This window comes from Eucyclogobius newberryi, unplaced genomic scaffold (assembly GCF_026437365.1).
Source record: "Eucyclogobius newberryi isolate DKJ021-1_F unplaced genomic scaffold, fEucNew1.0.hap1 SCAF_17, whole genome shotgun sequence".
Classification (NCBI taxonomy): Eukaryota; Metazoa; Chordata; class Actinopteri; order Gobiiformes; family Gobiidae; genus Eucyclogobius; species Eucyclogobius newberryi.
In genome coordinates, this window is record NW_027315801.1 from 12,477,685 (window position 1) to 12,501,458 (window position 23,774).

General features: G+C 42.2%; 1 protein-coding gene across 1 annotated transcript in view; it reads left to right on the top strand.

Moving 5' to 3' along the window:
• Positions 1 to 223: 223 nt before the first annotated feature.
• Positions 224 to 23,774, top strand: part of LOC140362579 (uncharacterized) — a 42,488-nt gene continuing 18,937 nt past the window's right edge. The window contains exons 1-6 of the mRNA XM_072448663.1: positions 224 to 299; positions 1,228 to 1,270; positions 1,438 to 2,503; positions 2,573 to 2,795; positions 3,839 to 4,102; positions 4,342 to 4,489. Of these exons, the coding sequence (XP_072304764.1) occupies positions 1,240 to 1,270; positions 1,438 to 2,503; positions 2,573 to 2,795; positions 3,839 to 4,102; positions 4,342 to 4,489 (1,732 nt within the window). The 5' untranslated portion in view covers positions 224 to 299; positions 1,228 to 1,239. The remainder of the gene's footprint in view (positions 300 to 1,227; positions 1,271 to 1,437; positions 2,504 to 2,572; positions 2,796 to 3,838; positions 4,103 to 4,341; positions 4,490 to 23,774) is intronic.

Below are 23,774 nucleotides of genomic sequence, written 5' to 3' on the forward strand. Positions count from 1 at the left end.
AATGTTTAAGTAAATAGACAATGTTGACAATAGACAATGTTGACATTCTCTGAAAACCTAAATAAGCTATACAGAAAGCCAACATTAAATTAAAACTGTAAAATAAATTAAATACTGTGAAAAACAATAAAAAAACAAATATAGAAGTTTAAATAGAAGGATACTCAGTAAAGCTGCCTCACGAGACTCTCGTGAAGTATCGCGAGATCTCATTGTTGAGTTATAATGAAAATGGAGGACCGCGCTTGCTAGCCCTCGATGCAAAATCATCCACGACGGAAAACTGTAAGAAAAACACGGTATGTTCTCGTTTATTTAATATGCTCACTGTTCCAGACTCTAAGAACGTTGCATTTCACGATACGGAAACGTAGAGGCATTTAAGACTCATGAATGTACCTTTATTATCATGTTACGCCACAGTTAGCAACATCATACGCAATGTTATGGTCAGTCATAAGAAACAGCTGCTGTTTTCTCACTTTTTGTCTTTTTTATTTCCATTTTCTGTCACTTATCATGCCTTTGGTTTATGTCTTGTTAGTAAAACGCATTGTGTAAGGTTGGTGCCTAGAGTGACCGACTGAAATGGATGTCAAAGTGGGACAATTTAGACAATGTGTTGGGGCAGACATGATATACATTTAGACTTTTAGATTAAGACCGCTATGAAACTGTATTTTCAACATTCATCCCTTAAAGCACAGTGGGAAAGTGTGGTAAATAATATAGGTCATCATGTCACAACACAGAAAGACAGGAACTCCCTAAATAGAAAGTAATACTTTTGTTATTCTATTATTTATTTTAGTTTTTTTTACCATTTCATACCATTCATGTGGCACCAGAGAAACACTGGGACAGAGACCTGAATGACTGTGCAGGACAACCAAGAGAGGGACTGAGAATTAGACTTATAAACATGAAAACAGCATAGGGACAACAAGAACAAAATGGCATCGGAGCAGTAGTAGCTCTAGTACTGCAACTTCTTAATAAAACGTTCTATTTCAGTCCCTCTAGAGTCTATATAATCTCAATTTAATCACACCTACCTACAGCCACACTAGATTTGTACATTATATTTCCATATTATAGTGTTTTAAGTTATTTTTAAACATATTTTATGGTGATTAGATTATACTGCAGTTCTTTACAATCAAGGGGTCACACATTTGATTTCTCCATCTAACATGCTGCTTTTGTTTTGTTTCTTTTTATTTTTAGATAACGTCTATAATGGACAACCCCACGGACTGTAATAGTCCAGGTAACAATTATTTCACTTCATTTGTCTTTATTTGTCAATCTACATTCAACACCTATGTCCGTCTTATTAATGACGTTTTTATTGGAACTTTGATATGACAAAATTGGTCCTTATTTAAAGTGTATTATATTTGTACTAATCAGTTTTCTTTTTCTTTTGTTATTCAGTGGAACAGCAACCAGAGACCCCTCAGACAAACACAAACGTCAAACCCAATTTGGCCCAGTTCAAAAAGTCCTGGGGCTTTCGGCGATCAACCATTGCCAAGAGAGAGTTCATGGATGAGGTGGGCGATTTAGACCCCAGCCCTCCTCTTGTAAGAAAAATCAGAGGTCGCAAAAGCAAAACACCTTCCCAACAGACCACGCCCACAGCCCGTGATGGCCCGAAAGCGGCAGCATGTTCGAGTAAAAGTGTCCTGGATGAGCTGGAATGGTCTGCTCCCTCCTCTCCGGCGTCAGAGGAGAGTAAGCCCACCTCTGAAACGTCTGCAGGAGGGAGCATGGACCCCTGCATGTGGCAAAACTTTGGTTCTGCTTTCCACACGGCTCTCTCTTTACTCGGAGGCCCAGATGGGTCGCTGGTGGTAGCGACCCCAAATGTGATTGAAGTGAGCGACGACGAGCCAGAATCGCCCCCCACCGAGCCGCTAGAAGAAAGCGACTTTCCCTCACAAGCGGTTGATATTTTGGATGATTTAAAGAGTCCAGTTGATGCAAACGAGGATGACGATGTCGTCTCGATTTCTAGCAGGGAAGACCGCAGCAGTGAAATCACAAAATTATTAGACATTAAGAAAAAACTAGAATTGGAAATACAGGAGCATACTAAAAGGGCAAAGGGCGGGAGAGGGAAAGTCAGGGGAAAGGGCCGAGGTCGCGGGAGGGGGAGAGGGAGGGGAAAGGGGAGAGGAAGAGGGAGGGGAAAAACTGCTGGAATACAGGAGGTTGACAATAATAATGAGTTAATGATTAGGGTTTTACCTGAGCAGCCACTACAACAGGTGGAAGATGAAGAACTAAACTTGAATCTACAAGTTCCACCAGAAATGGCACAAATGTGTTTTGATTTGAGCCTCAGTACTCCTCACACTTCGGGATGCACAATCGACCGAGACCAGGCCATTGCTGGTCAATTTGATAATGCACCAGAAGACAGAACGGAGGAAAGCGTAGTAGAGCTTTCCGATACAAACGCTGTGTGTCGCATCTGTGAAGAAAAACAAAATAACCGGTACAATTATTTTGTCTTTGATTTTATATTATTATTTCCACGTTATTAACCATCATTTGTTGCGATTAGATCTATGATTTGCTGCACCGGTTGCCAGGGCTGGTTCCATGGTGATTGTGTTGGGGACATGAAGACTGAAGGAAAAGAGTATATTTGTTTGGTTTGCATTGAACCAAACCTTCTCCAGGCAGATCTCACTATTCAGCCTGATCTCAGGATGAGCCCGTTGAAAAGCCTCATGCAGAGTCCACCTGCAGAGGACAACGAAGAGCTAGAGAATCCACAAACACAGGTGATGAAATCATTTGGAAGTTTACATGCATACTTGTGGGAACGTAAGAAATAGAAATGGTCTGATATGGGATTATGAATTACCAATCCCGATTGTTTAGAATCCAGCAAAACCAATGCCCGATTAGCTCTGACAATACTTTTGGGCCGATATGCAATTTTCACAAATTATGTCAAATTTAAATTGACTTCAAATTCATCCGCAGTCATGTTTAATCACAAACCAATAAGAAAAGAGAAGTGTAGTCTTGTGTAGTCTTGCTTTGTGCTAAGGTGGTTAAATAAAGCATAATTCGTATTCAAGCAGAAGGTCAGGCAATACAAAATATCAGCCTATGTTGGAGCAGATGCGCTAAAAGTGCAAATATCTGCCCAATATATATATATCGGTCTTTCACTAGTGAGAAAGTGGACCATCAAAAGTCTTTTATCATTCAAAAATAAAAATCTGCATTTTGCTTAATGTGCACAGTTCTGACCTGTAACCTGGCCTGGAGGCATCTTCTGCTTATCTCAATGGAGTTTGATAACCTAAATGCCATTCTGTGGAACAGTATACAAAAATGATCAAATCAGCCAAACTAAAGTATTTATAAAGCACTTTTCATACAAAATGCTGTATGAAACATAAGCGCTTGATTGTCCACACAAGCGAACAACACAAACAAACATCCTGTACACAGACACACTCGCGCTCGGAGTTCTGATGAACCAGTTGAGGAAGCACCATCAGAGGAGCCGCCTGCACCAGATGCAGAGGCTCCTCAAAGGAATCGAGGGATGTCCGTAGTGATAAAGCATTAAAATTAGTAAAAACCAAAAATACGTGTTAAAGCTAAGCGCTAGACTACAAAATGGCATCAATAAAAAATTTGGGTAAAATCAAAATTTAAGAGTTTAAATAAATAGCAAATGCTAAACCTGAAACAATATTTGTGTCATACGTTTAAATTCTGACTTGCGTCCTTTCCTCCTGTTCTACTGCGTTGTAACAACAAAATTTCCCCTTGTGGATATTAAAGGATTATCTTATCTTGCTTTTAGAGCACTTTGGAGATGATGGAGGTGAAGGAGAGCCCTTTATTACTGAAAACAGAACCAGAACCAGACCCAGTGTCACAGTCCAGTTCCCCGGACTGTATCGGACCTAGCTGCTCCAAACCCGCCTTACCAGAGTCTGTTTACTGTGGCAGTGACTGTATCATGCAGCACGCCGCCGCCACCATCAAGAACCTGTCTGTGCCCAAAGCACCCAAGACCAGAGCACGAGCGCAGAGGAAAGCTGCCCCCGCACGAGCCCCTGCTAAGGTTAGGACCTATAACCTGTTTTTGTAGAGATTATTACTTGGAATGAGATGGTTTTAGACATGTCATGATCCAATGGAGTTGGGATGTTTAGGTTTGGTGTAAAGTTTTCTGCAGAGGACATAATAACATCTTGAATAATTGTACTTTCCATCTGATTTTGTCTCAAATAAACTACTAAAATGAAAATAAGGGACCGAAAAGGTAATGGATTATTACAATATCCAAATGCTTTATTCCAGGCCCCGAGGGGAAATAGAGCTTCTAAGCGATTGGCAAACAGAGACGTGTCAGAGGAGGCGAGGGAAGAGGAGGAACATCCAGAACCAGAGTCCTGTCAAAGCTGCGACCCCAGTGTCACTGAGGCTCAGGCTACACAGTGTAACGCCTGTATGTACCACCAGATACTCGCACACATCACACACTCTATAAGCACTTCACACTGCACTATACTGCCCCACACAACGCCACTGCTCTGAGGAAGGTTCAGGGGTCAGCAGTCGGTAAGTATCACTTTCCAGTTTGTTTGACCGTCTCAAATGTGCCCATCGACTGGGCCCAAACAGTTCACTAAATGTACAAAGAGCTTTGTAGTAGAGATGTCTCATTGTATTCTAGAGAGAGAAAATCAGTCCGCTATTGTCCGCTATAAGGTTTATGTTCTGTTTTTAAAGTTAGTCATGGTCAGGTTTATCTATGCATTTCCAGGATAACATTTTCCTATATGACAAAAGCTGACATCAAATGAATATTTTTTTTCTATTGTAAAAGGGACGGTCCTAATGAATATTCTGGACATGTCCTTTTTAACTATAGAAAGTCACAGCTCTGTCTTCACTCGTAGTGAAGGAAACGGATGATCAGTTTGGTTTACTCAAATTGCTCTCAAATAAATGGGTAAGGAGTAACTTTCTCTGTAGAATACAAGGAAAAAACCATATGGCTGGACCTGCTATGGTTTTTAACGTGACATTAGGGGATTCTCATTTTTTGACGAGGTTTATTTAATCAATCGTGTTCTCCTGGTAATTATGTCAACAATACACACAACTTCTCAATGTCTCTGTTGCTGAAACCATGAAATATCTGCCCAATACTCAACTAAGTTCAGTTTTGTGCTTTTCTAATGGGGAAAGTGCATTAAGAATAGTAGGGAAAGTGTCCATCCCTTCCACCCAGGGACCTTTTGAGTTGATTGGAAGAAAACACTTCTGTAGTTTTTAAACTAACAATGAAGCCAATTCAGTTTTAAAATGAGTTACTCTTTTGATAAGGTTATTTTCTAAATACTCACAACTAACTTAAGCTGCAACACAGTAGGCAAATGGAGCACGGCCATGGGAGAGACATTAGTCTATGAAATGCACTTAAACTGTTTTGAACAACTCCACTTAGCTTACCGTTTTCATCTTTAGTTGAGTAGAACATAAAACCTAATTTCTCTGTACAAATACATAGATGCAGCTATCGGGGGCAACTCGAGGGGCCCTGGGGTGGCATAGGCCAACCCTGAAATTTGATGGGCGACCCCAGTTGGTCTGAGGCTGTAACCTCCTCCCGATATTGTACCAAATTTAAACAAAAAGGTTGTAGTAAATTATAGTAAATGGACATTAATATTTTTAACTCATTATTTATTCAATAAAAATATTACATTGATAAGCAATTAGAAAGTCGGGCCCTGGTGTCACCCGTGTGCCACCCCAGTGAAAAAAGTCTGGACATGCCATGTTGATATTGACACACACGGAAAGCTGCAGTGAATGAGAAGGATAAAGAAGACCACTTGTACTTTGTATCTCTTGTACAAAGTGTGAATGAAGCAAGAAGACTCAGCAGTGCGTACGGTCCGCCTTAGAAACAAAGAGTCAGTTATTTGGGTGTTCATAAAAAACATTAGTAAAGTGTAGTGTTACATAGATATTATGTAGTGCTTCAGTAAAGATGAGTATCCTTAATGCCTCAATAACAGCCAGTGGCGGTAAAGTGTGCTGATGGAGAAGTGGCTGCCACTCTGTGACGATCACAATAAACGTTCAGACTGATGAAAGAGAAGGTGGCCATATCCAAAGGGTGTGTCCGCTGCCCTCTAGTGGATGAGCAGCTCTATCCACCAAGCAACTGCATCCACAGAATTCATATTTTCTGAACCAACCAAAATGGACCATTTGAAGAATGCTGTTATAGAGCATAATCTCGACACAGATTTCACATAAATTTTTGCTTTTCTTTATAAATTTGAGAAAATGGTAGTAAAAGCTAAGCGCAAACATCATTTAATGTTCGGTATTCAATAATAACCTAGTTGTTGCAATCACTTAAGAACATTCCTTTTGTTGTAGTTAAGCACACACTGAGGACTGCATACAAATATTTGCTGAGATTGAACATAATTCATAATATCATGGGTCATACTGTCAGTGGATCTAACATTATTCTTGCAAAACTCTTAACTCTTTAAAACGTGTGTTCTGTGGCAGTGGCCTTAAGTAGTTTAAAAAGAGTATAATCTTAGAAATAAACAAAAGACATGGTTCTAGCTCATTGTCATCAAACTTTGTTTGCTTTACATCATAAGTCAGACTTTACTCAGCTCTGTTCCCTTTTCTAAAGTTAATCAAACTTGATTAAAAATGTATTTATCAGGAAAACAATTTATATTCAATGAGTACATTTTAGGAACTGAATCTCCAAAATTAAGGTTTGTCAGAAAATCAAATCAAATCAATTTATTTTTGTAAGGCCCAAAATCACAACAACAGTTGCCTCTGAGGGCCACAGGGAGAAATGAATCAACAATGTCTGTGGTGGCGACGAAGTCAGACAATGTCTGTGGAAAAGAAAAGAAAAGAATCTAGGCGTGAGACAAATCGGGGAATGACCGTGTCCCTTTGTATTAGCATTAGCCTGTTTGCAACCACATGCTAACCACTTGTCCACTGAAATTGCACTGAACATTAAACCTCTTTATCACTGTTGGAACAAATGCAGGCCGAGTCTACTGGTTTGCTACTTGCTTTTCTTTGAGGAATGGTTCCTAGCTAGAGTCTTCTGTAGTTTGTTACCAGAATTTAAATTTAATCAAACACCTTCACTTACACTCACAAACCTACAGGTGCTCCTGTTATCTGAAAACCCAAGGTTACTTAACGTAACCCCGGTTCTTTGACAACAGTGAGGTGTTTCACTATGGCAAGGGTGTCAAACTCATTTGGGCCGCGGGCCGAATTTCGATGCTCGGGCTGGGTCATGAGCCGAACATAACGTATATAAAACAATGAAAATATAAGAAATGAAGAGCTTTATATAGCCTACGCCGTTTTTGAAGCAATTACTGGATACGTTTTTTTTTTATTACAAAACGTTTGTTCTCAAAATGAAATTTTATTAAGCAAAACCAAGTGTAATTTCACCAATACTGTGCTCCAGTTTATGTGCATTACAACTTCAGAGTTGATCTACAGAGATAAACATTTAGTCATAGGTATTTGGAACTGAAAAATATTGTATTTGACTTTAACAAAATAAACTTCTCAAGATCTAAAAAACCTTTTGAATGTACCAACTAACATTTCCACGTCTGTGTAGTTACACCAGAACTGACACACCACTAAATACGAACAAACGTGGGAGCTATTAAGTAAGGAGGTCAAGTACCCCTCTAGCCTTGGAAATATTGAAGTGCATGAGCCACAGTGTTCCATAAAACCAAACTCTTTTGTCAAATTTTGACGCTCAAGCTGGATCGTGGGCCAAATATTGCGTACAAAATACAACAATAAAAAATATAAGAAATAAATAGCTTTTTTACAGCCTAGTAATAGTGAGGAGACTATTGCACAAATCTGCAGCAGGTGAAAGACTGAGTCCATATTCATGCAGCAGCAGGAACAGGAACATGGACTTTTGACTTCATACTTTATTACACTCTGACCTGTGTTTTTACCTGTGAATCCTGATCTGTCCAGGTTTTCCTCACAGAGCATCACAGAAGTTAGTTTTCTTGTTGTTAGCTCCGCTTTTAGCACAGCTCTAACGTGCACAAAACTGTCTTTCTTCCATGTGTTTCCCAATACCACACATCTTTCCTTGCTCAGACCTCTGCCCAAAAGTGCGTAAAGTGCGCACTTCTCCCTCGGCAGTACAGACAGCAGTGCAGAGCTGCGCGGGGGAGTGGCGGCCACCGGCTGATTGTGGGACGTGTAGTTGAAGCGATAAAAACAAAGGTTACTCATGTCACTACGGTTTGATGAATTGATTGAAAATTAATAAATATGAATTTGAAATGTTTGGCCGGATTAAACCGTCTGGCGGGCGGATGTGGCCCGCGGGCCCTGTGTTTGACATCTGTGCACTATGGGAATCGTCTTGGGCGTGACCAAGCACGGAAGCTCCAAAGGCACCACGTCTGTTCCTGACAGTATTGACTGTATCAATACTGTATGACTGTACCAGCGTGGGGCAATCAAGAGGAGTGATAGTCCCTGCTCCCTCACCCGAGCTATAAGATAAGATAAGATAATAGTGGGTGAGATTAGACTGATTGGTGAGAACGCATAGAGTAGGACGTCTGGCCACGGGTAAGCAAGAGCGTTCCCGTCCGCCAAGGAGAAGAAAAGCAGACACTTTGCGTTTTTCTGCGAGGCGAAGATCTATAGTCGCTTGACCGTATCTCTGCCACAGCAGCTCCACCAACTGTAACCCAGTTGAATGGTGGAGAGAATCCAAGGGTCCACTGCGCATGCGCACCTTTCTGCCCGGACAGCGAATGGGCCCCATGGGCCTGCAGGAAACCCCGGTGTCGTCACTCCCCTGAGAGGAGTTGAGGCCTTTGCCAAAGATGGAGCGTGAGCCTCCCTCTTGTGGCAAGAGGATTAAAATATAATTGATTTTTTTTTCTTTTTTGTGAAAACTCGTCCTTAGCCCGTGGCCTGGATGCGAGTGTGTAAACTTTATTTCTGAACAAAGTGCTTTGTGACTCTGTGACCCATGGCTCATTCCCTGCACCATGCGAGGGGAGAAAGAACGAGAGAGAACACCTGTCAAACTGACCAGGGCCTCTGAACTGGGTCCGGGGCTCAACTCCACTTTTCTCTTTTTTAATGGAGGGGTAGAGTAAAAAGGCAGGACTGCTAGGTCGTGCGCATCTTCCCCTCCCCGGCGTGTGAGGAGCAATATTTTTTTTGCCGCTACTGCAGCATAAGAGTGTTTGCGCCATGGATTGGGATTACCTAAGCGCTGCTGCCAGCCTGCTGACCAGCTGCCTTCTGTGGCCTGGTGCCCGCTCTGAACACCCTGGCCCCTGTAGATCTAAATATTGTCCATATCCACAGCCTTGAGGAAGTCCGAACCAGCGTCATCGTCGTCCACGTCCTTTTCACCTGGCTCCATGCCGAGGAGGTCCTCGAACAGTGGAGGCATGTCAGTGGACTCATCCATGATGTCAGCCCAACTCGTGCTAGGCTGTGCCTGGCGTGTGCTGGCTGTGGATTTATTGGTGGCCTCCATAAGACTTGGGTCCCGGGAAACCACCACTGCGACTCCGAGTCTCCTTTCTAATATTTACTCGGGCATTGATGCACAGTGGGTACAGAACTGACGGTCAGCCAGCTCCGATTAAGCGTGTTTAGTGCCCATACATGAAATGCACATCGGATGAGGGTCTTTGCCCGAAATGGCGGCACCGCGCGGCGTGGGACAAGCCCGGGAAGAACCCTCTTTGGACTTCAGGTCCGGCCCTTTGGTGGGAGCGGGAGCTGACATTTTGCCTGAGAGAAGAGAAGAATCAGTGTAAATGCAGTATAAGTCGTTAGACTGTATGAACCAACGCTCTGAGTTTAAGCCGAACTAGTTCGTTCTGGTGGAGGCTGGTCGTCGTTACACGTTAGCAGAACCACACACTGCGTCCGACCCGTCAACAAATTAATGTTAACCGGTCAGAAAAAGGGCCGACTTGACGCGATAACACTGATTAGCAAATTAATGCTAAAAAACAAATGCAAGTTTGAGTAACTTGCAGCTACTGCTATTTGCAGGGAAAATCCATACTAAAGTCGACAAATCCGGCGAAAAGAAAACTACTGCAAATGGAACAACTCGCCTTGACGCGGTAGTTGTCCCAATAATAGTAAAATAAGTTTGTGAGAACTTACCCAGTGTGAGAACCAAGCTAGCAACTGCGCTCGTCAACAATATCTTTGGCGGTTTGTCTATGAACAGTTAAAACAGAAGCTAGCAGTATGGCTCAAAACGCTGAAGGAGTTTCAATGGTGTGGTCTTCACTGGGAAGAAAGCGAGAATGAGGAAGTGTTGGGGGTATGACTATGTTGAGAGGGGGCGGAGCCCGAGATACAGTCATCCTGTCAATTGGGAACAGATGTGGTGGCATTGGAGCTTCCATGGTTGGTCACGCCCAAGGTGATTCCCATAGTGAAACACCAAACGACGTTAGAAAAAGAACCGGTTGGTCATTTTTCATGCCACATATTAATACAAATAAACGTGGATCTGCCTCACACATCACAACAATTGTGTTCTTTTCCATTTAATTTGTCTGGTATTTTATATGCCAGATTTTCATCTCTGTTTCTGTGCTGTTGAAACAGGCTCCCTGACAGTGTGAGGCCAAATGTCCCACATCTGACTCGGCTTGTCAAAAGTTTCCATATTCAGATTCAGCGAGAATCTACACTAAATGCTACATTTGTTTAAAAAAAAAAAAAAACACGCACACAAACAGACCCACACACCTTTCCTGAATAGTTGTAAAATAAGACCACAAGGTAATAATAAATATAAATATAATTCTATTACATTCTAATTCTAGATATAGATGGATTTATTGTGTCTCAAACTTTTTTGTTAAAACGTTTGTTTCACAATACTACATCCCACATATCAGTGGCCATGTTTTATACTAAGGTGCTTCACTTTCATGCCATTTTCTTTCACTTCGCTTGTCCTCGGTTCTTTTTTTCTTTTATATACCGCCTGTGGGTGATACCCGAATATGGTTTGTGTACATATGATGGTCACACTATGGATTTTTATAGAAGTTGCTTTCTGTTTATTTTATTGCTTTCTTTATTTGGAATGAGACGGTGCATATTAATTAACATGATCCCACATAAATATGCCGGATTTTAGCCATGAAGCATAATTATAATCTGTAATCCCATGGACTATTATCATTCATCATGGATGTTTAGTGGTTGAGTCCTCACATCAGAGGGTCTTGCTTGACATGAAAATATCTAGGCCTTCAGCGCCCTCTAGTGGCCAATGTAATTCTTGTACAATTCCAATTGAACAGTCAATGTCAACTCACACCACAATGTCCCTGCTTCGTCTAAACAACTCGGTCATAACATTTCATAATCTGGTTAGTCTGCTGCATCTGATACGAGACAATCTGAAGCAAGTCTGCGACGAGACCAAGACCAGTCTGATTCAACACTGTACACATCATACACATGTCCCCCGCACAATGCTACAGTTTAAGAAAGATTGGTATGGAACTGTAAAGGGCTTTTAACACCACATTTTACTCCTACAATTCATCTGAGCCTGTTTGAGGAGCCAGTATTGCATAAGTGAATAGCTTTTTCCACTGTCACGTAAAAATAAAATATATTTGTTGCCAAGAATGGAAGCAATGAGAGCAATGATCAGAAAGGTGGAGGTGGGGGATGTGTTCGGTCTTCCGGGATGAATTTACATATTTCCAATGAGCAGCAGTTTCTAGATCCTGATAAAACACTTGCTGTAAATCATCTGTTCTGTTTAAGGTTTTTATGGTGACTATATCTCCTACAACAAGTGTGTTCAAACACATATTGAAACTTCTTTCAATTCAAAGCAAAGCTATTCAAAGTGGAGGGCCACAGACGGTCAATACATTGAGTCATTCAGATGGGTGCATTTAACAGCTTGGACAGAACCACTGTACCTTTAATAAGACATGCAACCTTATTTTTATTTATCACTGCAAATTTATCACATGTAAAACGAATGGCTGTGATCATTTGGGCAAATTCTACGAGAACAAAAATGGGTCTGAGGACCACATATGGCCCCACAGCCATAGCTTGGACTAACTTCTTGTTAACGATACTCAAACAAGTCCTTATACTGCTTTTTTGTAATCTTTCAAACTTGATATATAATTGAAAAATTCTGAATTGTCAAAAGAGAAAATAACCCCTTGAGTTTTTGAGGGGGTCCTCGGGTACTGCAGTAAGAGCTGCAGTAAAAGTCAAGACATTTACATTGCATGAAATATATAATACAGAAGAGAAAATCATTTACAGGCACACGCACATTAGTTCATGCTTTTTTATTTTTTTCATTTTTTTATACAAGACTGGGTCTAAATGATTAAAAAGTTGGTACAGATGAGACTCAAGTTCTTCATAGCTTCTGAGACTAAAACTTGTTTTCAAAAGGCTTTTCTGGTGCCAGACCGTCTGGGTTTGGCTCTGCTGCTCGTACAACATGAATTATTTTGGTCTGGACTTTTTAAGGATACCATTGTTTGGCCTTGTTTGGGAACAGCCAGAAAATAAAATGACCTTATCATAGCCAGTCTGCTCATGGGTGATGAGACTGGTGATCATCTTATTATTGCTTTGCCTCACACCACCGTGTGTATTCTTGAATATCCAAAGCTTTGTTTCACACGCCGAATACGCCCTAAACAAGTTGGCCTGCAGTAGCAATAATTGTCAAACAATAATTCTGTTAAAGAATTACGGTACTGTATTTACAAAGAAAACTTACATACTTATACTATATATATATTTAAATTAGAAATTATTCCATGTAATCTTGGCAAGTGCTCTCCGAGGGCTCGTATCCCTGGTTGTGAAGCATGAGGTTATACGTTTGATAGATAGTTTGCTAGAGAAAATATCAAAATAACACTATTCAAGTCCAAGTCCAGTATCCTTTTTTCTAACCATTTTAAATAAAATATCTGGATCAATGAAACTAATAGTGGTACCTATAATGAGGCATAGATATGTTAACAGACTACATGAGACAAAAAAATCCTGACTAGTGCAGAAAATGGTATACGATAAATGTAACTTGTATGTAACTTTTCTATAGCGGGTCCACCACCTGTTTCCATTGCGATGCTATTGCTTTGCCTGAAAGGTTCCAGCGTGTGACATTAACATGATGTGTTCAGATAAAGGTGGTGCTCAAGCATCTGCCCCTTTGCCTTAAGTGCCCTTGTGGTCAACAACTTTTTTTAGATTTAATATTTGCCCAGAGAAGACCGCAGAGATGTAAAATAGTGTTTTAACTCGACAAGACAACCAAAGAATACCACTCCCTCTCTCTCCCAGTCACTTTCTCCAGTCAAGATCCGAAAGTACTGCCGCTGCCCCAGAGCTCTGCAATTCCCCCTGACCAGCGGCTGTAACGGGCCTTGGCTAAAGCTTGCTTGTTCCCAGGATAGCAGCACGTTCCCTGGCTGCGCATGCATGGTTTATCTGCAGAGATGAGAGATGCCATGTGATCCGTTCGCGCTAATAAACAAACGCACGTGTAACAGTGGGCCTGTAGCGTGCAAATGCATGAAGTTGATGTAAAAGAACAAGAGGGTGGGGGTGAGTGTGCTTATGCAGATTTTTTTTTTAAAAGGACTAACAGTCACTGATTTTTCAAATCTGCAAAAAAATCTGCTATTATTCCTTTAAAGGCAGTGGCTGTCTGACCTCCAGGTAGAGGCCCCTCGAGACACGGCACAGGACAGAGCACAGGGAGCTTATAAATGGACTAATAAACAACTGACCTGTTCTAGGCCTATCATCAGGCTTTACAGAAAATTACATTTATTTTACCCTGAATTTGAGTTTTGTTTCCATCTTGCTGGAGAAACACGACGGGTGCAGGTTTATAGCGAGGTGGATGAGTTCCATAGAAACATGCTGTGGTAGATTTCACATTTAAGAAAAACGATAACATTTACTTTGGTGATGTTTGCTCCATGAACCAATGACAAACCTTTGCTGTGTTGCTTTACGTCAGGTCTCAGCAGCTTTATCCTGGACCTAAACCTTCTTCACTGTCTACACTTCCTCCTCTTCTGTGTCTCTGTTCAGGCTGCTGTTATTTGGGTCAGGTTTGATGGTTTGTAGCTTTTTCTACTCCGCTCATGCCGTTTTTGACCATTTGTGCTTTTGTTCTCTTGTGCTTTAATGCGGCTGATGTTGGTTCATGAAAAATGCTCACATTTCTGTTGCACTTTTCTACCTTCACTGAGCAGTCAACACGCTTTGCATCAAGGAACTATTCACTAGGCCTCACACAATTACACACTGAAGGCAAGGCAGGTAAAGGTTATTACGCAAGGACACAACGCAGTGCTGGATTGGACATCGAAACAACAACCTGTGGTCAGTAAGAGGGCTGCCTGACCAGAGATGCCATTAGTAGGATTTGTAGGATGAAAGCTACAGTATCTGAAGCACATGATGGATGCAGGCGTGTGATGGAACCAGCCTGTGCTTTTCCAAACAACCTCCTTTGTTTTAGTGCACCTAAGGGCTGTTTCATAAAACTCGTTTACGTTCTAAGCTATACTCAAATTGATGAGTGAGATTTACTTGTAATTTGGGTTTCATAAAGCATGCTCACTGAGTCTCACTCAGTCGCTATGGCAACTTAGACAGGGAACATACATTGGTCTGGAGCAGACTTAAAGGCTGAGTATGTGTAAACATTGCACTTTTATTACATTTTTCAACAGGAAAACCAATATCCCAAAACACATTTTTATTACACATTTCACTAAAACGTAGTAAACACAATTATATCTGTGTATTATATATATATATATTTGTGGGAAACTGGAAACTGGTAGGTATTACAATAGTATGCTGGTGTATGAATGAGCGTATGTTGTGAGAGTGAATGCGGGACAACGGATGAAAATTAGCCCGTGGCTACAATCCGGCATGTTTACGCAATGTATTTCATGTATGTTCATTAACATGCACTGTCCCGACCAAATAAATAAATACATATTAGAGATTTCACTAAACATTTAGCCTATTTTCCCCCAGTTTTACCAGTTTTGCAACGTTTATATTGTTACTTCCTGGTTGGAAATGGGCAGGAAATATGACATGGGAAGAGGTAATTCCAAAACTCGTTACATAGCAACAAGGGCCAAAATCCATCACAAATATTTTCAATGACACTACCGGTACTAAATAAATGTTTTCAATGGCACTACCTAGATCAGAGGACTTTACTTTCAGAGAAGTCAAAATATAACAATATTAAATGACTAAAAACAAAAGCATTAAAACCCAGACAACGCAAACCCAGTCTTTACCAGAAACCTGACTCAACTAGTGCAAAGCAGACCTAAGACAAGACAAGAACAGGTTTAAACCAAGACTAAACAAACCATATCTACCAAAAAAACATGGATAAACTATAAAGCGGGACTAAACCAGGTCTAATGCAGGACTAAAACTGGTTTAAACCTGGACTAAAACTGGTTTGAACCAGGACTAAAACAGGTCTAAAGCAGGACTAAAACTCAAATCAAATCAATTTATTTTTGTAAGGCCCAAAATCACAACAATAGTTGCCTCTGAGGGCCACAGGGAGAAATGAATCAACAATGTCTGTGGTGGCGATGGAGTCAGACAATGTCTGTGGTGGCGAGGGACGATGTCCCAGGGTCCTCTGTCCTTAGACTCTCCTTCTCGGCCAGGAAAAACTACAAAAAAACCTCTTTGGGAAAAAAGCGTAGAAACCTGGAGGAGTTCCAGAGAAGGAGAGATCCGACTCTCACAGACGGACAGACGGACACGAGGGAGACTAGAGCTGGACCCACTCTTCAGGCAGATGAGGGACCGACTGAGGCGAACTGGACCCACTCTTCAGGCAGATGAGGGACGGTCGGAGGCGAGCTCGGCCCACTCTTCAGGCAGATGAGGGTCCGTCGGAGACGAGCTGGACCCACTCTTCAGGCAGATGAGGGACCGTCGGGGGCGAGCTGGACCCACTCCTCAGGCAGATGAGGGACCGTCCACACAGGGCAGGGACCACTTCACCAGGGGAGGGGCATCTGGGTCCACAGGTCCTCAGGAGTGAGAGAAAGAAAAGAAGGCGGTGAACAGTTTGCAAGTGGAATCAAAAAATAAATATTGTTTGATAGCATAAGTAGTCAGAAGAAGAAGAGGATAGTGCTCAAGCTGTCATACTTCCCCCAGCATAGTTACTCCTAGGGCAGCGTAGCTAAAGCTGTGGGTTTATGTTTCTGTTCCTAACTACTCTGACCATAAGCGATTTCGAAGAGGAACGTTTTAAGCCTGGACTTTAAATGAAGAGACTGTGTCAGCATATTTAACATGGGTCGGGAGCTGATTCCATAAGACAGGAGCTTGGTAGCTAAACGCTCTACCTCCTACAGTACTTTTAGAGACTCTTGGGACCACCAGAAGGCCGGCATTCTGAGAGCGAAGAGCTCTGTTTGGATGATATGGTTCTATAGCATCTTTGAGGTAGGATGGGGCCATGTCATTTATGGCTTTGTAGGTCAAGAGTAGAATTTTGAATTTGATTCTAACCTGGACGGGGAGCCAGTGAAGAGACTTCAGCACCGGCGTAATGTGCTCTCTTCTTTTTGTTCCTGTTAGTAATCTTGCTGCTGCATTTTGAACCAGTTGAAAGCTTTTTATGGAGCTTTTAGGACACGCTGCAAGCAGGGAGTTACAGTAGTCTAATCTAGTCGTTACAAATGCATGGATAAGTTTTTCGGCATCACTTTTAGGCAGGATTCTTCTGATTTTGGCGATGTTGCGCAAATGGAAATAGGCTGTTTTACAAGCTTGATTTATATGAGCTTTAAATGAGAGCTCCTGGTCAAATAAGACTCCAAGGTTTCTTACAGTAGAACTGGAGGCTACACTGACATTGTCCAGTGTGACTATCTGCTCAGATAGAGAGTCTCGTAGATGCTTAGGGCCAAGCACAATGACCTCGGTTTTTTCAGGGTTAAGAAGCAGGTAGTTTTAGTGTCATCCAGGTTTTTATCTCCTTCATACAAGTACTAAGTCTGTCTACTTGATCGCTCTGATCAGGTTTCATTGATAAATACAGCTGAGTGTCGTCTGCATAGCAGTGGAAGTTAATGCCATGCTTTCTGATAATGTTGCCTAATGGCAGCATATAAAGAGTAAACAGAATTGGACCGAGTACCGAACCCTGTGGCACACCGTAAATTACTTCAGAGCTTGGTGAGGAGCTCTGGTTTACATTAACAAATTGGAACCTATCAGATAGATAGGATTTAAACCAGCTGAGGGCTGTTCCTCCAACACCTACATCACATTCTAACCTCTGCAGTAGAATGTTGTGGTCAATGGTGTCAAACGCTGCGCTCAGGTCCAACAGAACCAGGATTGAGACCAGTCCATCGTCAGCGGCTAATAACAAATCATTTGTGACTTTAACTAGTGCAGTTTCAGTGCTGTGGTGGGCTCTGAACCCTGACTGGAAAACTTCAAATAAGTTATTGTCCTGCAGGTGGCGACAAAGCTGTTTTACTACAACTTTTTCAAGGATTTTAGAGACGAAGGGAAGATTTGAAATAGGTCTGTAGTTTACCAATAGGTCGGGATCTAGATTAGGCTTTTTCAGAAGAGGTTTAATGACTGCATGTTTGAAGGACTGTGGAACATAGCCACTTTGGAGTGAAGTATTTATTATATTAAGAATAGGGTCTATAATTAGGGGGAGAATGTCTTTGAGGAGTCTGCTTGGAATGGGGTCTAGGACACAAGTTGAGCTTTTAGAGGACATAATGGCTGAAGTTATCTCTGCTTGATCAACAGCTGTGAACCTTTCTAAGTTTACAGGTGGATTTATATGAGACGTTAGATTTACAGCTTGGGCTAGTTCAGGGCTAATAGCGGGGGTAATTTCATCTAATTTATCTCTGATTGTTTTTATTTTATTGTTAAAAAATAGGAGGAAATCATCAGAGCTAAGTGTAGCTGGGATTGAGGGCTCTACTGCACTGTGACAGTTTGTTAGCCTAGCTACAGTGCTGAAAAGGAATTTAGTGTTACTTTTGTTGACTTCTATTAGATTTGAATAATATCTGGTTTGGGCCTTACGCAGAGCCTGCTTATAGGACAGCAGGCAACTTTTCCATGCTTTTAGGGATTCTTCGGTGTGAAAGCGACGAAATAATCCCTCTACCTTTCTAACTCTTTGTTTATGTGAACGCAGTTCTTGGTTGTACCATGGGGAGGCGCGCTTTGGCCTAATGACCTTCTGTTTTAACGGCGCGACAACGTCAAGAGCAGACTTCAGAGAATTCACGGTCAAGTCGACACATTGATCACTTAAACTGGGACTAAAGCTGTTCTCAGCAGGATCACATGACATGTCACTGAATATTGGCTCCATTATTTCTTTGAATTTTGAGATAGATTTTTCAGATATTGTCCTTTTCATTATAACTTTATTTTGTGGGACTGGATGGTCTTTAAGAATAAACTGAAAGGTAATTAGGAAATTATCTGACAATATAGGGTTTTGAGGGAGGACAATGAGGTCACTAATCTCTGTTTCATACGTTAGGACAAGATCCAGAGTGTTCTTGTGAGTGTGAGTCGGTTTATTTACATTCTGAGTGAAACCAATGCTGTCTAACAAGGCGCTGAAGGCATTACTGAGAGCGTCATCACTCATGTTCACGTGGATATTAAAGTCTCCAACTATAACTATTTTATCCCAGACTAACACTAAGTTTGATATAAAGTCAGAAAACTCTGTTAAAAACTCTGAGTAGGGACCAGGGGGTCGGTAGATAACTATGAACAAAACTCCTTTTTGGTTTTTCATATTTGGACATGTGATCGACAGCATAAGGCTTTCAAATGAGTGAAATGCATTGTTAGTTTTAGGGCTCATGAGTAGGCTTGAGTGTGAGATCACTGCCACACCACCACCTCGGCCTGTGCTCCTGGCAGTCTGAAAGTTAACATGGGTGGGTGGGGTGGACTCATTTAGTCTGACGTAGTCGTCTTGTTGAAGCCACGTTTCAGTTAGAGCTAGAAGATCTATGTTATAGTCACTAATTAATTCATTAACTAAGAGGGATTTGGAGGAAATTGCTCTAATGTTTAGCAGTCCACATTTTACGTGTTTATTAATTTGTGTATTTGTGTCATTTGTGATTGTTATTTTCCTTAAGTTATTTGGTCTGACGCCTGAAATATTTTTTCTGAGATGTGACTTTTTGGCATTATTTGTACGAGGGACACGAGGGACACACACAGTCTCTATCTGTCTTGAATCTGAACACTTCACATGTAACAGAACGGGCGAGAGTTCAGCGACAGAGGAGCGTCTTGAACTGCTGCTCTGCACCTGGGGCTCATCCCTAGATGGTCACTTAACATGACTAAGACTATCGGTCAAATTCCGAACTAATAGGGATGTACCCTCCGAAGTCGGATGGATGCCATCCCTGCGTATGAGCCCGGGCTTTCCCCAAAACGCACTCCAGTTATCAATAAAGACAACGTTGTTTTGAGGGCACCATCTGGATAACCAGTTGTTGAATGCTGAGAGACGGCTGTACAATTCAGCATTGATCCGATTGGGCAGGGGACCAGAAAATATTACAGTGTCTGACATCGACTTCGCTAGGTCACACACCGCGGCTACTTGAACTTTGAGCACCTCTGATTGTCTCCGCCGGGCGTCGTTACCGCCTGCGTGAATCACGACTCGCCGGAAACGGGTCCTGCTCCGCTTTAAGATCCTAAGGTTTCCTTCGATGTCACCCATTCTGGCCCCCGGGTAACACCTAACGCTAGCAGCTGGCAGCTTCACGTCTCTAACAATAGAACTCCCGATTACAAGAGTTTCTCTCGTGTTTTCAGCGGGCGTGTGATCGCTGAGGGGAGAAAACCTATTATAGACGTGAAGCTCACGGCGCTCTGAGGTTCGGCGTTTAGCGCCTTGTCCCCTCCGAACTGTCACAAATTGGTCCCTATTCTGTTCCTGGTCTAGTCCCGGCTGCACGGGAGACGCTGAGGGGCTGTGCTCGGCCTTACTGCTACTGCTAATGCTAATGCTACGCCCTGCAGCGCGGTCCGGTAGCCCTCGCGCTAAAACCGAACTATAACTGGACTTTAGCTCCTCTAAACAGCGGATCCGCGCTTCTAACTCCGTAACCCTGGCCTCCAAAACTACCACTACACTGCACTTCACGCACCTATCATCAGAGAAGGAGCCAGGGTTCTGACTCGACATATGACAGCTCAAACAGGTAAAGGTAGATCCAGCCATGACGCTAGCGGCTAGGCTACGCTAGGCTAGTTCAGGCTGGAGCTAGAGAGTGAGGAGGGCTTTTTAATCCACGAAATACTGAAAAGCGAGCGGCTTGAGGCTCCGGATTGTTTGCGGAGAAATCAAACGTTCACTTTCGTGTATATGATGCGTAAATAGTGTGTATAATTCGTGGATTAATCGGTAAAAGGCTCTAAGAACGAACAGCTCTGAAAACGCGACACACTCACCGGAAATGACGTCACCGCTTCCACCATCCAAGACTAAACAAGACTAAAACCGATTTAAACCAGGACCAAACATGACTAAAGTGGGACAATTATAACCATTACAATCCGAAACATATTCACGGAGAAATGAGGTGTGAATTTAGACACGCCTTAAACAAAAGTGCACATGTCCGGGGAGGAGACCGCGGTCCATCTTTAATAACCCAACACATGGGACGACCCGCAGATCACACGCGTGGACTCGCGCAGGTCTTTCAATCAACAACGAAGCCAGCAAACACGCTGTCCCCTGGTGGGCCCGTAAAGTTCCTTGTTGTCGAGCTGACTTCCAAGCACACGGTCCTTACGCGTGTTACATTTACACCAAATCATCAATGAAACTGTCATTTCCAGCATCACACGTTGCTGCTTTGACAGAGCAGTTTTTCAGAAGAACCGGGGCTCTCAGGTCACGGCGGAGCTGTCGCAAAGTAGCGCATAGCACTGCAGTAGTGACGCACCGCAGAAGCGCTGCATTCTTTTTTTAAATATAGTTTTAATTAGGGGGACCCCCCTGGGATTTCCGCTAAGAATGTGTTTGTTGTACATGTATATGTATAAAGTACAACACAAACAAGCATTCCAGAACGCTTTGCTTCATGGTCTTGGTTCAATTGTATGTTGTTGTATGGCAAAGTGCACCCTCACTGAGAACTCTATACAACGAGAATGGTTTAAATCTCACGTTGAACCAGTGGCCAGTGTGCATCATTACACAAAAGCAATGAAACTGAAGACACAGTCTGATCAGGGATCTTCCTATAGTTGCAGTGGGCTTTGAGAGGTTAACATGCAGGCCGGTCCAAATAGTCTCGCGGTCCGGATGTGGCCCGTGGTCCGCCTTTTTGAGATCAGTGACCTAGATAGACATAGGTACAGGGATTCTGTTTTCAGCACTACTTCCTGTCATTTTAAACTCTTCATAGAACTGCAATTCAACGGAAGTAAAACCAAAACTATGATAAATATTTACCACAGCTACTATCCTACCAAACTTCAGGCTCCAGTCACCCGTGACCCCTAATGAGAAACGAGCAGCACATTAGTGAGAAGGTTTATCCTTGAGCCTGTGGCTTTGAGTGAAAAAAGGCCTTCTCTTTGTGTGTTATAAACTTTTCCTGCTCAGTTAATTCCTGTCCTGATTGTGTCTCACCAAACACAGGTGCATGTCTTTATGTCTAGAAGAGGTTTTGGTGGAGGTGGGCGTGTCTTAATGGGTTTTGGTGAAGGGAGGCGTGTCTTAATGGGGGTCTTGGTGGAGGTGGCTGTGTCCTCTCCGTAGTCTTATTAAGTGAGACTGGGCTGATGGTGCTTTCATGTGGTGTAAGTTTTTGACCAGAAGTTGCACAAGAACGCCACACAAAATCGGAGAGATGGGCGTTTGGAAATTGTACTGACAACCCGAGTTGCGACGTAGTGGGCGTTTGATTGGTGAAAGGCAAAGTAAAGTTAACTACGAATAAGTTAGAGTGCAATATATTTTATAATCAGTGAACAATAAGCTTTGAAGAACCACAGTATGCGACATATCTGCCCAAAAATATTGAGTCACACACCGGTATAGAGTGTGTTCTCTGCATCCAAAGGTTGCTCCACCTTCGGAAAAATCTACCATCCGCCCGACAAGCACATGAAAGCAGCATAAGCCCTGAGTGAGACAGGTGAAACAGACTAGGCCTGAAGTTCAGCGTTTATCCTCAGAGCGAGAGAAGAATGATTTTATTGCCTGTAAAGTCCAGAATGATATCTCTATTGACCGTATTCCCACCCACTTTTCCCTCTTTTCCCACGTGATGGCCACTTCTGTTATAAATCACACTTTCGGTCCAGTAGGAACTCTCTTGGTTTGAATGTAGAATGAGGGAAAAGTCTCGCTGCTGAAATATGCTCTAAAGTAGATTGATTTCTGTAAAATATCAAAGTTTCATGTGACCAACAAGTCTATGCACCGATTCCCTGGACGGTCCGATAACCACTCTAGAACTTATTTTCTCTGGAGGTTGGCAGCCCTGTGTTAACTGTTAACTAATACAACCTAAAAGACCGATTACATCGTATGGCGGCGCCCAAACGAGCTTCAGGAATAAGGTGAATACAGACCTATGTCAGTTAAGATGGGCATGATTGCCAGGTGCATTATCCAATCAGAGACAGACATGGTTCGTTCCTCAAAAAAATCAAAGCAAACATGGTGGCTTACGAGGAAAAAAATCATGGGGACTGATAAACATTATCTCTGCAGAATCAATGAGCGAAGTACAAAATGCTTTTAACCTGAGCTGAGAGAAACGATGAATGACCAATGAACTCTTGTTTCATGTGTGTCACAGAAATAAACAAACTTGAATGCATGGTTCTGTTTGAGTTTGACTTGTCGGAGGCAGTGGTGTCCAGGCTCTTTGTAAACTGTGCTTCTGTTAAGTATTCTCAGTATTTTAGGCTGTTTTCATATTACCCATCAGAGAGAACATGCAAACTCCCCATAAAAAGGCAACATACAAATCAAATCCTCTGACAACAGTGGTATAAACTACTACTATCATGTTTTTGTCTCAATTTCTTATATTTTGAGTTAATTTGACAGGTTTAGACTAGAACCCAAATGAAACTCCAAACACACTCACAAGGTGAATGATTTATTTATTTGTAGTGAAAGCCACATAATATGAATCAGGCCGCGAAATAGACGGGGGCCCGTAAGCAGTCATATCTCCGGCCGGCCCGCGGTTTGAATTAGGAGAGGGCCCCTGTATCTAAATTCCTCGAAAAAAATCAAGATTTAACTAGTAATTTGGCCATATTCGGGGCATTTTCATCGTTTAAGTTTCGTTTTGACAGACATGCCCACTTCGCAGTCTCTTCTCGCTTCTCATTGGCCGAGCGATGTCCGTGATCTAATTTCGATGAAAGCGGGCATCTGATTGGCCGCTGCGTTCGTGTCGCGTTCATGTGTCCTCTGAAATGTGCTGTCTAATTTTGCGGCAAAAGTGAAGACTGACCCACCAGACTCACCACCCAAAAGACAAAAAGTTACAGAAGAACAGAAGAAAAAAAAAAGAAAAAAATTATTATGA